General features: G+C 56.1%; 2 protein-coding genes across 3 annotated transcripts in view; both read right to left on the minus strand.

The window, feature by feature from the left end:
* The window catches only part of LOC112402955 (guanine nucleotide-binding protein G(s) subunit alpha isoforms XLas-like), a 52852-nt gene extending 51616 nt beyond the window's left edge, over positions 1 to 1236 (minus strand). Inside the window, exon 1 of the mRNA XM_024750183.1 lies at positions 4 to 1236. Coding sequence (XP_024605951.1) covers positions 4 to 1236 — 1233 coding nt within the window. The remainder of the gene's footprint in view (positions 1 to 3) is intronic.
* The window catches only part of LOC112402987 (neuroendocrine secretory protein 55-like), a 55901-nt gene extending 41447 nt beyond the window's left edge, over positions 1 to 14454 (minus strand). Inside the window, exon 1 of one of the 2 annotated variants that reach the window (XM_024750241.1) lies at positions 13292 to 14454. In XM_024750241.1, coding sequence (XP_024606009.1) covers positions 13334 to 14059 — 726 coding nt within the window. In that variant the 5' untranslated portion in view covers positions 14060 to 14454 and the 3' untranslated portion in view covers positions 13292 to 13333. The remainder of the gene's footprint in view (positions 1 to 13291) is intronic. The other variant, XM_024750240.1, reaches the window with a different exon arrangement.
* Between the last annotated feature and the right edge of the window lie 1292 nt (positions 14455 to 15746).

Below are 15746 nucleotides of genomic sequence, written 5' to 3' on the forward strand. Positions count from 1 at the left end.
CGCGTCAGGGGCTGCCCCGGCGGCTGGCGCGTCAGGGGCTGCTCCGGCGGCTGGCGCGTCAGGGGCTGCTCCGGCGGCAGGGGCTCCGTCTCCGGGATCGGGGACTTTGCCTCTCTCCGCGGCAGCGTCGGCTGAGCCTCCTTCCATCTCGGCTGCTTCTCCCTCAACTGGGGGTCTCTCTCCCTCTGCTTGCTCTCTCTTAACTGGGGCTCGGGAGACTTCGATGGGCGGGCCGTCAAGCGCGATTGGGGGGCTGTCCACGTTGACGGGAGCGTCGTCGACCCCAACGGGGGCGCTGCCAATCTCGCGCGGGGGTCCGGAGATCTCCATCGGGGGGCTGTTGCCCGCGAAGTGTGGAGGAGGTCTGACAGCCTCTCGAGATGGGCTGCCGATGATGCTTGGGACCCAGAGGGGGGGCTCGTTCGCGGCGGGAGCGAGGAGGACCGCACTCGGGGCCGCGACTGCCGCGATCTGGTTGCCGCCAAGGCCGTCGATTTGTGGGATAGCTTGGGGGAGCCCAGGGGGTGGGCTGTCGTCCCCAAAGGCTGCTCCATCAAACTCAAATGGCACATCCTCCTCACGGGGAGGGCTGCATCCTCCTCCGAAGCCTGCTTTCTCAGGTCTGAGAGCCCGGGGCTCCTCGGGAGGAGCCCTAAAGACCCCCGCATCCGGACCTCCTGGAGCGAGGTCTGAGACCTGCAAGAGAGGTTGGTTGCAGCCTCCCTGGGCAGGCTGCTCAAACTCAAAGGGCATAGCTTCTTCGGGAGGAGGGCTGTAGCTTCCCAGGCTTGGCCTGGCCTCACCGAAGGCTCTGGGCTCCACGATCGGTGGGCTGAAGGCTTCAAGGCCTGCATGGGCCCCAGTGGTGTCTCCAGGGTGCTCCAGGGTAGGCCAGAAGCCTCCCAAGCTGGACTGCTCGACCTCGAAGGGCATGGCTTCTTCAGGAGGTGGGCTGTAGTCTCCATGGGCTCCGGATTCCTTGATGCCCTGGCTGAGGTCCTGGAACTTGGGTCTGGAGACTTCTGGGGGTCCACAGGCCTCGCCTTCAATCTCGACGGGGATGGGCTCGCTGTGAGGCGGTGGGGTCTCCATCTCTTCGGCTGCGCCAGGCCCAGCACCGGGGGCAGCTGCCCCTGGGGCCTCCAAAGGTGGTTGCTCGGGCTGTTCGCCGAGTTCAAGGGGGATATTGCGTTGTCCTGACATATTATTGCCGTCGAGGCAGTTGCGCACGCCCATAACACGGTGGCGGTTTCTTAAAATAAACTTGGGGCCCCGTAAGACGGAGCACCCGACCGAACTAGGGTGAAAAAAATATTTTCAAAAAAAAAAAAAAAAGGAAGTACCAGCTGGAAAGTTCTCCAACCGCACTTTCTAACCCTGGTGAGGTCTAGGGGTTCAGGACCTCAAACCCCAGACCATGGCAGAAGCAAGTCTATTGTTGCTGGTTGAGTCTTGGCTCCTTTCTGGCCACTTTTTATCCCCTCAGGCGGCCCCTGGCCCCCCCCTTAGGCCTGCTTCGTCCCCTCCTCTCTCTTTCTCTCAGCTCCAGGCCAGCCCCGCCTGCTTGGATCAGAGGAGCGTGCCGATTCGGTCCGAAAATCGCTCGTAGTGCTCTTTCTCTGCCACCAGGGGACGCCAGCCCTGGCCGAGGTGGCTCCGGGAGCAGGCTCCGGGAGCCGGGAGCCCCGGACTTTGGGTAAGGGGGCTGATGAGCTCAGGCCTCGCAGGGACGTTTTGGTTCCTTCCAGTCCTCTCGCTGACTGATTTGGAGTCTTTCTCCTCTCTTCTCCCCTGGCCAGAGAGAGAGCTCTCCTGCGTTGCGGGACACGTGATGCAAGACGTGGGCCCCGGGCTGCTTGAGCGCAGGAGCTGAAACCCTCCCTCCCAGACCCAACAGACTCTCCTCGAGGGGAGGGGGGACTGCAGGAGTGTTTCATAACCCCAAATTACCCCTGAACCCCTGAGCCCCAGCCCCCAGCCCTGGGCAGCCTCGGATCCCGCCCAGGTCTGGAGCGCAAGGCTTTGCGCGGGTGGGAAGGGGGTGCAGGCGCGCGCGGGGATGGGATGCGACAGGTGGTCGTGAGCCCACCGGCGGAGCAGGCAGGAGGCGAGGGGCAAGGGGTGCCGAGTGTGAGCACGCAATTTGTTTTTAAAATGTGTTGGGGTACTTTCCATCGCTTCTGCGTTTTTGTTTGCCGGTTGCCGAGGCTGGTTCCTATAAAGCACCTCTATGTCCCCCATCCCCACCACACTCTGGGGTCTCAGCAGTGGCCTGCGGTGGCGCAGGCAGGGTTCCTCCCCGTTTATGGGGACTATGATAAATACAGGGGAATAAGAGGGTCTCGGGCATCTACCACCGAGACTCTCTAAGCGGTAGCTGCCGCGGCACGGAACGCGGGGGCGTGGGACGCACACAGGGACCCCACAGACTGTAGGCCCCAGAGTTCCGGGGGTCCTACTGTGCGGGGGGAAGGGCTAAATGGAATTTCAGTTGAAATTTACAGCCGGTTTAGGGTGGTCTCAGAGACTGAGAAACCCCATGCGCACCAAATCCAAAAATACACACCGTGCCGCGCGGGCAGCTGCGGCCGCTGTGCGCTGCTCCCCGCCTCGGGCACCGGCTGCGGGGGTGGTCAGTCTGCTCCTCTAGCCCCGCTCCAGCCCTCCTCCAGCCCCCTTCCAGTCCTTCTGCTGTCGCTGTGGGTCTCCCAGAGCAGCAGCTTTACTTTTCCAGCGCTTGAGCCCGCTGAGGAGGCACACGAGTCTTGCCACAAACCCGGCAGTCGCCTGGCTGCATTCCCGTCGCCGTAGCGCGTGGTGGGCTCCGAGCCGGCGGGGATCAATGCCTACGCCACTTGGGTGGGCTCGTGCGTGCATGCACACTGATCTGGGTTTGGGGTCGGCGAAATCTGGCTTTGAGCCCCAGGAAAAATTTGCTGTTCGTGTAAGACCCGGGACTCGGGCATGGCATCGTATCTGACTCGCCAGTGGGTGACAGGGACCTGTGAGCCACTTTTAGGTGTAAGGCAGCTGGGCAAGAGTCAGGTGGTCGCCTGGCCTTAGGGAGGGGGGAGGGGCGGCGGGATGCGGCAAGCGGGGCGCATCGCCGGGATCGCACTGCCTGGATCGCTGTATCTGCCAGCCGCAGTCGAGCGAACCACGTACGCACGTATGCTCCAACCTCGTGAAACCTAACGCAACCCTCTTCAAACGAGGGGGTCACAGCCAGAGCGCCTCACTGCCCCCGCACGTGGCCGCGCTGCGAGGAGGAAGCTGACCAAGTTGGACCCCGGGTAACGTGTGGAGCCTCCCCAAGGGCGTCTCCTCTCATCTCTTCGGGTCTACACACTTCCAAGTGCCAACACTGAACTTTGGTTCAAACTTTGGACAACTATCCCCACGCGTAACGGCTCAACCTTTTGGGCATCCACTGAATGGTCCAACTGGGTCGCAACAGTCAACTCACTCCCCTCCGACCCCAGCGCTGGGTCGGCCATTGGGCTGGGGTCACGCCAATCAAGGCTGCCTGGCGAATGAGCGGGGGGCGTCGGACCGGAAACCGGATATGAGTGGGAGGTCCAATAGGGGGCGCCGCGTTGGAACGCCCTAAGAGGTTATGCGGCCGGGGTGGTTAGAAGCGGATTGGTGGGCGGGCGTATGGCGGCCAGGCCTGGACCGCCACGAGGCTGGGTGGCGCCGTGGGGTCGCTCTTCCTGGCGCCCCAAGTCACCAAGGCTGAAAGGGGAGGTGAGGGCTCTCAGGGACCAACCCTTGTTCTCGCCGATGGCGGTGGGCGAGCCCACCTAACAGGGATCGGCCGCCGGGGTGAGGCGAGGAGCAGGCTTTCCAGGGCCTGGAGGTAGAGGGCCCAGACCCTGAGGAGAGGGGCTCACTGCCCCGCTGCAGAGGAGCGGCCCCAGATGGATAAGGAGTTGAGGTCGCGGGGGTGCTGAGCCCTGCCGAAGTGGAAGGTTAGTAGACGTCGCGGTTTGGAGCCTCAGGGAGGCCACGATGGGGGCCCCAGAGGGACGGTTTGCTCTCGCCAGGCCTCGCGCGCCGCCCACGTCAGCAGGGAATGGGCACAGGGTCTCTGTTTTACCTCCTCACGAGCCGGTAGCATCCTGGTTGTTTGCCAGGAGAGCACAGGCATTGGCGGGATACAGACTGGGCAGAGAGCAGGCCTCCCTCGCAGAGGCTAAGCGACATAAAAAGGAAAGAAAAGACCTGCAACTGGGGGGACCTTGTTGGAGAAAATAGAGTTTCACGTGGGCCTCTGTGGAGGGATAGGTGTCTAGGCTGTGAACAGAAGGGGGGGGGATGGGAGACGTTGGCCTACCACGAACAAAGATCCAACAGTGGGAAACGTGGCACATGGCTGGGTAAAGAGAACAGGCCACCTTGCCGGGTCTGGGAGGACCAGTGGGGGAGAGAGGCAGGAAAAATTGGGTAGGATTTCTCAGGGCAGGCAGTTTTGAGGCTCTTTTGGTAGGAAATGGAAGAGGTACTGAATTTTTTGTCCTGCAAGTGAGGATTTGAGCCTAGTTTTAGGACAGGTTTGAGGCAGTGTGGAGGATGGTCCTGTCGAAGAGAACAAAGGAGGCTGTGTCTGGTCATGACCTTTAAGGGAGCGAGAACCACGCACAGGGAAGGAAGCAGGAGGGCTGGAGGGAGGGACTCAAGAGGGATCCCAGAGGACCCTCCAGCGACTTCTGTGCGACGCACCAAGGGTGGCGGAGTCAAGTCTGGCGCCTGGATGATGGGACACCTGTGGGATAGGCACGTTGTGGAGGACCTGGAGAGAAGCTGGCATGGTGGTGGAGCCAGTCTGGTTGTAGACATGGCAGAGGGGAAGGAAGGACGTACAGTCTGGGTGGAGATTTTCTGCAGCTTATTATTTAGGAGGAAGAGACCAAAGTTTAGAAGGAAGGTAAAGACCCCGAATTCAAAGGGATGGTTAGCCTTCTTAGGATGTGAAATCACTAGATCAGAGAGAACCTTCAAGGGGAGAGATATGTTTGGTGATAGAAGCTCAAACACCTGGAGCACTGGAGAAGAAAAGGGGGGACATTACAGGAGAGAGCAGCGGGCCTAGGACGGGATGGGTGGGAGTACGCCGGAGTGAAGAATTTAAGAACTGGTCAACAGGTCACATCTCGATGGTGGTTTCTTAGCCTCTGCACTGGTGACATCGGGGGCCAGGTAATTCTTTGCTGTGGTGACTGTCCCGGGCACTGAAGGACGCCTAGCAGCATCCCTAGCCTCTACCCACTAGATGCCAGTAGCATCCCCTTAGTTGTAGCAACCAAAAATGTCTCTAAATTTTGTCAAGCGTCCCCCAAGAGGCAAAATCACCCCCAGTTGAAACTGCCCCACTGCTGTAGGCGGAGAAAGGACCCTTAGACTTGAGTAGGAACTGCCTTTAACAGTTAAAGATAAGTTGGACCAAGGAGAAAAAATTCCAGCATTTAACTCCAGTGTTCCCCTTTTTGTCCACTCTTATTTTTCTCTAGTTACTGGCTACCAGAATCTGAAAACCCCAAATCACTTGGATGAGTGGGGATCAGAGCTGAAACTCCACCACAGATCAGCAGTGGGACCTGAGAGGTTGCAGCAACGTGGCCGATGTTTGAAAGGCAGCTGGGTAGCCTGACCACAGGGACCCGAGGAACGGGTATGGTAAGAGCTGGGGGTGGTCAGCTGGTGGGCTGACTGGGGGCCACCCTGATTGGTGGGACTATCTGGCGAGCCCACTCAGGGCTGGCGATCTTGGCTGAGACGGAAATGTGGCCTTCACCTGGATGGAGATGGCCAGAGGGCACGGTTTTTAGGATCTGCCATTGTAATTTTATAATCGCAGAGTATCTGGGGCATAGATTTCCAGTTCTGGAAGGATTTCTATCGGGGAAGAGGTGTATCTTTTCTAGGAATGAGCAGGAAGGGGGAAGAAAGTTAGTTAATGGGTTCACGCAGCCCAGGAAGAAGAAGGCAAGATAGGCTAGTCAGGGTGCCTGAAGGAAGGCTGAGCTGGGGTGAAGCTGCGGGCCAGGGTCTGGACCTTACCTGACGGGGAGTGTGCGAGGGGCTGCAGTGAGATGAAGTGTCCGTGACAGGAGGAGAGGATTGGCTCTCAGTATCCAGGTGAAGGGTTCTTGAAAATTATAATATATTCTTAGCTACTCGAAAAGGGTAACTTTTCTCCACTTGATGCATTAAGAAAGGATGGGAAAATTACTCATGTTTCAGTTAAAAGCTGCACTTCTAAGGGAAGTCAGTCTGTTCAGACCAGACGGCCCAGGTGCCACACAGGTAGCAGTCGGCTGGCTTTTTGTAAAGAGGTAAAACCCCAAACGGAAGGACGGTGTTTCTTCACTGTTGACTCTGAAGGGCACCAGTGCCACCTGCAGGGATGCGGCTCCACACGACTCCCTGGGCCTCCCCAACTCCATCTTGCGCTATATCGACGCCTCCATGGCAGCACACGTCATAATCAGTGAACAATCTCAGGGTACTTATGTTCGGGGACTCTTACTCATTGCCCAAGGCACAAGCCCCATCCAGATTTTAAGTAGCTGCCTGTCAGCTTTCTTTTTTAGTTCATCCCTGTATTCAAGAAAGAGAAAGCAAAGTGGAAGAGGGTCCCTTGAGAGGGAGGGGGGGTAGGCAAGAGAGAAGAGAGCAGAAACCAGGAAAACGTGATCTTTGGGGGCGGCGTTTCCTCCTAGCAGGGCGCTGGGTGGGGGGCAGTTTGCGGAAGAGCCTTCTCTGCAGCCCCCTCGAGTCATTAGCTGCCAGCGGGTTACTTTCAAATGAGGAGGAGAATCTTTCCACGGGTTGTGAAGAAAAGGCAAAAGCAGAAAGGGGAGGACAGAGGGAAGCGAATTCAGGCGATTATGTTTCTCAGCCTCCCGGTGACAAATGTTTTCTGAGCGCTGACTGAGTAGCAATAAGACTCTGAAGCTGTTCAATTAATTACTGTTCAGTTAGGACTCGCTGCACCCATCCTTCTCCCTTTCAGCATCTCCTGCCAGCCGTGGCCGGTGCAGGCGGCAGCAGCCTACTGCTGTCTGCAGAAGGGTCTGCGTGACCGGGCTGTTTCAGGCAAATGCTAAGTGCAAGGAAAATGCCTCAAGTGGATGAGGCTTAGGGGCAGATGCAGGGCTGATGGTGCCAGACAGTGGCAGCCAGATGTATGAGAAGACTTGACTTGCTCAGAGGAGCCCCAGGGGCCAAGGGTTCCCACTATGAATTCAGACCCCCCCGTTCAGCTCACTAGCTGTACTCGGCAGCCCTCGTCTCGGACCGGCCACCCGGGTCTGGCTGCAGACCCGCAGGCATCTAACCCCCTGCGCTTGTAGGGTGGGTCCAGACATTCTCCAGTCACCTGGATGAAGGTGTGGTCTCCACGCTGGCTGGTGGTAGAATAGAGTATTTCAGGGGGAGAAGTGGTGGTTCCAGTGCCACCCCAGGAAGGGGACTGAGAGGGGCAAAAGTGGGGGGCTGGGATGGCGGGAGGGAATCCCGGAAGAGAAATTTGGCTTTAGTGGAAGCTCTGTTGGAAATTTTGGTAATTCATGTTGGAAATTCCAGGCACCCGGGGTGATTCTTGGCATAGTGATTTGAATTTAAGGGGAATGGTATATTTCACCGTCGCGTACAACCTCAATTACCCAGAGCGCAGTTTCCTAATGAAATCTAACTGAGACAGCAACATAAGCCGGGGCACTCAGAAGCCGGCTCTCGCGTCTGGGAGGAGAAACTTGTCTTCTTCAGCGGGGGCGGGGTGGGGGAGTCTTTGGCCCTGCACCCCTTAACACCGCTCAAGTTTGAGATTCGGGGACTATCCCTGAACCGGAATCCAAGACTTAGGATTTGAGCCATATGAAGCAAGATTTCCTAGGCTGTGAATCTTTCCATTTAGTTGAAGCAGCTGAGGTAATACGTATGACAACTCTACAGCACCTACGAAATTGACATTTCTGGGCCAGGCCTGTAGGAGACTCTCAGAGGGACGGTGAGGTTAAGGGTGACTAATCTGAGACCCCCATTAGCAGCCATCCCTTGTCATCCTTGACTGTGAAAAAGGCTCTTCCTGATGCTAAGCTGACGTTGCCCCTGCTGCCACCACGCATTTGAAGACTGCCATGGAGTCTCCCCTAAACCTCTTTCTCCCCCAATCTCGTGCTTCAACCTGTTCTTTCTAGCCCTAACATTTATAGGCTTTGTGATCCCCATCTCCAGACCTCATCTTTTCCTTGTCAGGTGTCTTGTCTCCCTCTTTTTCCTGTGATCCCCCCAAACCTTCTTTTCCTTTTGTCGTTCTCACGTCTACCCCCCATTACAGCCACCACCTGCCCTCTGTCCATGAAGCCTCCTCTAGCTATGGCCTGATATCTGTGCCCCCCCAGCTAATTGGCCACGGGCTCAGCCTAAAATAAGCCCCCAAAACAGGCCGTGTCCACACGTGGAGCTGGGGGAGGCTGCCTTCCCGGTTCTACCCTGGAATAGGGAGTTGGGGGGTGGGTTCCGTGCCGTCAGCTCATCTCAGGCGTCCCGCCTCAACTGGCTGAGTGCTGTCAGCAGGTGACGGTGGCCCTGCACTGCAGACTCTTGGGCTTGGGAGAACTGAGTCCCTAGGCTGTCTACTCTGGCTTCTCTGCTGTGGGAATTAAGTAGGCACTAGTACCAGTGTCGGCACCGGGGGGCTTGGGGAAAAAACATGAGGTGTGAGAAAGAGAAACCAGACTTCGGTAAAATCCACCTTATACGTAGCCTTTTAATACGTAGCCCCCCAGAAGTTTAAGATACGAAACAAAAAGTTAAATCACTCAATTTGACATAAACCAGTTTGTTTAACATTTGCTTTCTTTGTCTCATGCATTTGCAACAGAGACAAGATTGGTTTGGGGGGAGTGCCAAAAAACCTTAGCTATTACCAGATCCCGCAGTACAGAAACACAGACGATATATCTCTATATCTGTGGCATTCACATTTCATGGGCGAGGACTAATTAAGAAAAAGATGTCTGAAGAAGCTCCTGGGAGGGAGTGATAAGAGAAAAAAAATACAAAGGTTGAGAAAACTGGTTTATCCTAACTAGCTGCAGCCTCTGGGCAATTTTTTCAGGTTTCACCTAATCAGGGCACTTGAAAGTGTTACCAAAGAATATATCCAACACTTGTGGTCAGTTAAGCAGCGGGGCTGTTAAGTTTGCTCTCTCCCAGAGCGGCCAGCATCTCCCGGCTGCAGTGCTCAGGGCCAGGCTGGCTCCAGGGCTCCCTGCCCCGACCCTGAGATCAGGGAGGGCAGGTGGGAAAACCAGCACACCTAAGACAAACACTAAGTATCTGCTCTTGAGGAGGCCCCCCCCGCCCCCCCCACCCCATTAGTACTAGAACACAGTGGAATTCTGAATTCTCTAACCTGCCTGCTTGCTTACTTACTTATCTATTGTTTGTTTATTTATAACTGGCCTCGAAACCATTTTTGCCCCCAATTCAAAACCAGATTTGGGAAAATCAAATTAGATCAACACAAAATGGATTTCTTCCCAACTGGTGCTTTTATTCTATCAAGCTTTAACGTTCGGGGCGGGGGTGGGGGGGCTCCTTTAGCATTAAAATCATTGGTATGAGTCAAATCGAGCAACTCCAGGCTTCTTAATCAACCTCCAAGTGTTGGGAGCGGAAAGGGGTGCTAGGACCATCTCTTCAGCTACTTCATTTTCCACGTGAAGAAACAGGCAGAGGCCACCGGGTCTGACCCGGGGCTGCTGGGCAGGGCCAGGGTGAGAAGAGCCTGAGGTCTTAGATCCTGCTGCCCACTTCTGGGGCATCAGGATTTAGAAAATAGCGTTGTTAATGTCAAACCCTTAGAGCAGGATGAGGAATTCCATCCCTCATTCTGGAACATGGGGATTAAAGATGTAATATGAGAATCTCATTCCCCCTTTGCTGGACAATTTTTAAGAGAAGGGTAGCACTTGAGCTGGCATATGACATCACTCTGGAAGCTTAATTTGATTCTAGTGATTTGCTGTTATAGGTCACCTTTCTGTTAAAGAGACATACTTTCCCCAAACACCAAGGTTTCTGCTCAGTTTCCTCTCCATAGCCTCCCTTTACATGAAGAGCAGTAACAATACAGACAAATTAAGTAAAATTCCATGCAGGTTATTTAAAACAAACAAACCTCCTTCTTACCTACACTGAAGTTTCAGCTTTCTTTCTCATTAAACCCTCTATCACAGCTGCTAAAAATGAGGGCTGAAGCGTAAAGGGCTGATAGCAATTCCAAGGGGAAAAAGTTTCTAGCGCGTTAAAGAAACATCATCTTAAAACAATTCCAAACTTTAAAATTCCCAATTCCTGAATTCTGATAAACAGATTAAAAGTCTTGTTTGCCAAACCTCAGAAGTAAACCTACGCCAGACTGTTGACACCACACAGTATTTGAACACTGCTGCATGACTTTCCAACTCAAAAAGTTCAAAGAGCACCTTTGTCCAAGAAAAAGCACATTTCTATGAAGCAAATGATTAATGTCGCAAAATTAAAAATCCTGAATATCAGAGCTTACAACTTAAGTAGCTTTACCCTCCTTCCCCTCCTCTTCCCCTTTCTCTCCAATCGAAACCTTATAACCGGCTGGTAATTCACCCCAGTGGTCAACTCTTAAGGTCTGCTTTTTCTGAGACAATTTCCTAAGTTGCAAGGGCAAATAAGCCCATTCAAATGCTAACACCCCAGTTGAGCAGGGTGAGACAAAGGGCTAGTCGGGAGACTAGTGAGTTGGGAATGCTTGGAAAACTTGCCAGAAATGCCGCTAGAAAAGCGAGGCAGCTAAACACCAGTGCCTCAGCTAGAGAGTGTTGTTTTGAAGCGTCTCTGTAGCAAAACCCCCTCTCCATGGGGTGAGTCCTGGTCATAGGGGTTTGGTATGCTCCTCAGTTGTTGTGGATGTGCCTAATGGCTCTTCCACCCTGGAATCAGGATGGAAGGAGAGGGGGTGGGGGAGGGGAACTGAGTGGGGGAAAAGAAAGACAGCCTCTCCATATGCAGGCTTCAGGTTAAAAAAGAGCCCAAGACTGGGGTGACAGGTGTGGACTAGGCACTGACGACTTAAAAAAAAAAACTTGTATATTCATCCTGCAACAAGGCGATATGCTAATTTCTCTAATGAAAAACGCAGCTCTGCAGGAAAACGCGTCCCCCCAAACTCCCCAGCCTGTGAGGGCAGCCCTCACACAGAAAAGCACACCAAAAAAGCCAACCGCACCCCTGGCTGATTTTGCCTATTCACCAGAGACATAGTACTGGGTGAACTCAGGCTGCTAAGACGTTAACAGAAAAAACAGAACACTTAATGCCACGGAAAGGAACGCAGAACCGCTGTTTTTTACACTAAGTAGAAATGTCAGCTTTGGGGAGCCCCTTTTCACTTAGGCAGTTTCACGCTTTCAAGACAAAGCCAGGGCGCACCGGACCCTTCTACAAGTCCTCGGCAGTCTCCAGACTTCTGGACATATATCCCCGCTGCCCAGGGAAGCCCCCTTCCCGGTATTTACTAGTGAAGACCAGAAAGGCATCCAACAGCCATTAGTCAGCGAGCGCCGCAGCCCAGAAGAAGTTCTGGGGCTCCGCGACGCCTTGCCCAGGGAAGAGACCTGGAAGGAAGACCCTTTAACGTGTGTTCCTTCTGGCCGCAACCTTATCTTAGGAGTCTAAGAACCTGACCCGTCGTCTTTTCAAGTTTCAAAACGTTTCACTTTCCCCCCCAAATCATTCTCATCGGAATAGCTCAAACCAACGCCAAATGAGACGCACGCGCACCAAGATAAAGCCAACTTCCAAATCGGGTGAGGTTTTGTAAGTACATTTCACTAACCAGGACTTTTCCCCCAGGACTGGTGAGAAAGGCACACTTTCCGCACCGAAGGTGCGTTACCGGATTGCGGCCGTTTTTGTGCTCCGACACCAGGGCAGCTTCGCCTCCAGGTTACAGATTCCAAACTTAGCTCCACCGGAGCTGAAAATGGCCGGTGCGCGCAGCCTCCCCTCCCCTCCCCTCCCCTCCTCGAGGCTGCCGTAGCCGCCGGCTCCTGCCCTCTCTCGACCGATCGCCCAAGGACTTGCGTCGGATCCAACACCTTTCCCCAGCTCGGCGGGTGCCGCGCTCTTTGGGGACGCGTTGTAGGGTTCCCTGGTGATAGGCGCGACTCCCTCTCCAGCTTGTTCCTTGTTCCGCTTTACCTTTCCGCTCGTGACCACCTCGCTGACCTCTTAGCCCCTCTCTTACATCCCCAGGCCCTTGCGCAAACAGCCCGGGACCTCTCCAGCCAAGCTGCACCCAGCCCCGCCACCAGACTAGCTGCGCCAAAAGGCTGGTGATGCCCCGACGTGACCAAGCCCACGCCACCAACCCTGGTAGCCCGTTGGGCACCTCCCAAGACTCCCGTACCTCCTCTGCCTGCCTTCCAAGCACCGGTGACTCGTGGGGAACCGCCGGCCGGCTCTTAGAGGTCAGCTCTGGGGCGTGCGGGCAGGTGCGCACGCTCTTTGCTGCGGTCTCCGGCCCCGCAAGCACCCGGAGACGGGCGTTGGCGGCCAAGACCGGCGCACAGCCGCGGGGGGCACTGGCGCCGAGGCCTGGCGGCTCCAAATTGACAGCGACGGGACCTGGGCTCTAGGCTCCGAGTGTCTTAAGCGGCGCGCGCGTGCGCGCGCAACTTTCCCCGGGAGCCGGCAGTCTCCGGAGTTGTCGCCCAATCCCAGGCTGGTTAGTATTCGCACATTGCAACAGTGTCGCTACCGCCGGGCGGCTCTGCTTTCTGAAAGTTGGCGCGAGCACCTCCGAACCACGTTTCTGGCACCCGCCAAGGCCAACTGGTTTGAGACTACTTACTCTAGGAGGGAAAAAAGCATGTAAAACAAAGTACATAAAGTACTTACCCGTGCCTTCTGGGTGTGCAGCTCGAAACCTGGGGTGCTCCCGGAATTCAGTCGTGCATCCTGGACACCAGCTCGGAGACCTCAGGCTGTCTCCAGAGGGGCGCGAGGAGCGCCCCGCCGCCCCTCCGGCCAACAGGCCTTTGGCCCCCCGGGCGCCCGCCAGCGCCCCGGGGGAGATTCGCGGAGCTCTTCCCAGCTCGCCCTGCGCCCCAGCCTCCAGGGCTAGCTAGCTGAGCCCGCTCTCTTCCCGCCTTCCTTCTAACCTGCCTTTGCTTCTCCCTCCCTTCCTCCCGCCTTTCCTGCACCGACCCCAGACTCCCGAGTTTAGCGGTTGGGCACCAACCTGGGTCAAAGAAAACAAGGAGAATCTGGGGCGCGTCCTCCATTAGTGACGCCGGATGGGGATGGGTCCCCTTTTGGAAGGAGACTCCGGAGATGGGTCGCGGCGGGTGGGCTTCTTCGGCTTGCAGCGGCGCCGCCGCTGCTTCTTCTCCTTTGGCTGCTCAGACTCCTCGGGGTCCCTCGGATCCTTGTCCTCGGGCTCGGGCTCCTCCCCTTGTCTGGGGCTCTCAGACTCCCAAGTGCTGGGCTGCGCGCGACTCGGGGAGGCGTTGGGGCTCTGCAACCTCAGGGCGTTGAGACGCTCAGTGAGAGACTGGTCGAAGGTGCGGCGCTTGGCCACCACGGGGCCGCGCTCGTCCTCGGGCTCGGTCTCGGGCTCAGTGGTGGGGGCGGTCTCAGGCTCGGTCTGGAAGTCGGTCTCCGACTCGATTTCAGACTCGGTCTCGGTCTCGTAGTTGAACTCTTCCTCGTACTCCAGGCACTCGGGGAGGGAGAGCTCGAGGTCTGCCTCCTCGTGCTCGTGGTCGGATTCGGGGGGCTCGGGGAATACCTGGGCGGCGGAGCGGTGATGGGCGTTAAGGAAGCTCCGGCGCTGGGCAGCCGCGCGCTGCTGGGCGCGGGCGCTGGAGGTGGCGAGGGCGCGAAGGAGAGCAATGGAGCAGGAGAGCCAGAGGAGTGCGGTGGCTGCCCGGCGGCCTAGGGGTGGGCACAGATCGTTGTAACTGTGGCGAGCTCGGCGCCCTTGCTGAGCTCGGGATCTGCGATCCATCCTCACACACACTCGGCGAATCCGACCCACCCTCTGGCTCTGCAGAGAGCAGCTCCGAAGAGCATCGGCTGCTAGAGCCGGAAAAGGTGCTCCTCGCGAGGTTAAGAAGCTGGGTCCGTAGGTCCCAGCCCCACCTCGGCACGAGGAGAAAAAGGAAGCACCTACCTTCTTGAGCACTCAACTTTCTAAAGCTCCGCGCCTCTATTTGCCTCTCTGGGCAAAAAGAAGGGATGGGAAAAGGGGAGAAAAAGTCTGTCTCCTCCCAGGCTCCTCTCTCTAAGTCTTAGACTCTGCAGCCTAAGACTCGGGGAGAGGTGCCTCCGCTGGTCCTCTCGCCTGGGAGAGGAAAGAGGAGACTGAGGCGAAGACAAATGGGGCGGAGAGGTTCTGCAAAGTTGCGCGCCCGGACTTCTGCCGGGCATGTGCAGTAGGGAGGCGGGGGCGGCTCCGCGTGAGCTGCGCAGTGGCGCCGAGCCCGAGGCGTAGACCCTAATGGGCCGGCAGGTGGCAGGAGGGAACCTTGTTTGAAAGGATTTGGGCGATGGGAGCGGCTGGGGGCCTGGCGGGTGCCAAGGAGCGAGCGAGCGAGCTAGCTACGGGTTAGGGTGCTTGCGCAGCTAGGCATGGGTTCTCCGTGGGGTCCGTACCGCTCCCCAGCTTCTCCAGGGTTATCGATAAGTTGAACAAAGCCCGAAGCAGCTAAAAACCAGACCGCAAAATTGCGGATATTCCGGAGGAATGAGCTTCTGTACGTCAGTATTAACGGTGCGGTTCCGGGCATTTTCCAGGGGCTCAATAGTCTGAGCATGGTAACCTCAGGCAGTCATTAATCGTGAGATCACCTTTGGCAGACCTGGTACAGTGACCGTAATCTGAGCAGTTTCCAATCCCCCCAACCACCAATGCGGTCTCAAGAGACTAATTAGTTACCTAATGGGTAGATGAGCATCTTCCCTAAGAAGGACCCCCACACACAGATGGAGTGATGGTTTACACGTCCCCAAGCCCGTTGGTGGACCACCCTGAGCTCTAGCTGAGAACATGTGCCGAAAGTCTAATTAGCTGGAACCACTAGTTAATATCTGTGCTATTCAGTAGGTGCAGCCAGTTGTCTGCCCCTGGGGGGCGCTGCAGGGCGACCAGCTATCAAGGAAACCGCTGGGTACCACTCAAAGCTCTTTTCATAAATAGGTTTTCAACGAAGTGAGTTCATTCAACAAAGTGAGTTCATTCAACAAATGTTGAGTGCCTAGCACATGCCAAGCTCTGTTCTAGGTGCTGAAGATAGAGTAGGAAGAAGAAAAGGAAAGAAAAGAAAATCTTACATCAAGGAAAGGATACTTAGGATTAATCTGCTGTTACTCAGAGCATTAAACCGCTCAGGACTCCCTCCTTACCCACCAACATTGTTTAACCCGGCGTGCATTCTAGTGAGAAAATTATTGGATCAACCAGAGCATTAGGGCTAAGGGACCGCTCGACACCCTAGGTCATGTCGTTGAGCCCCAAAGGAAATGAGTCCATCTCTTTCTCAGCCCTGGAGAATCAGGTGAATTCCATGTCCTCCTGGAGGGGGATCCGTGGAGTGGTCGTTGCTCAGGCAGGATGGTGCTTCAGAAGCTCTGGGGTTCCAGCTGTAACCTGACTGCTGCTTCTGGGTTGTGCATGCCCTCCCCGTTAAAATACG

Source organism: Neophocaena asiaeorientalis, unplaced genomic scaffold (genome assembly GCF_003031525.2).
Source record: "Neophocaena asiaeorientalis asiaeorientalis breed wild unplaced genomic scaffold, Neophocaena_asiaeorientalis_V1.1 scaffold606, whole genome shotgun sequence".
In the NCBI taxonomy this organism is placed as follows: Eukaryota; Metazoa; Chordata; class Mammalia; order Artiodactyla; family Phocoenidae; genus Neophocaena; species Neophocaena asiaeorientalis.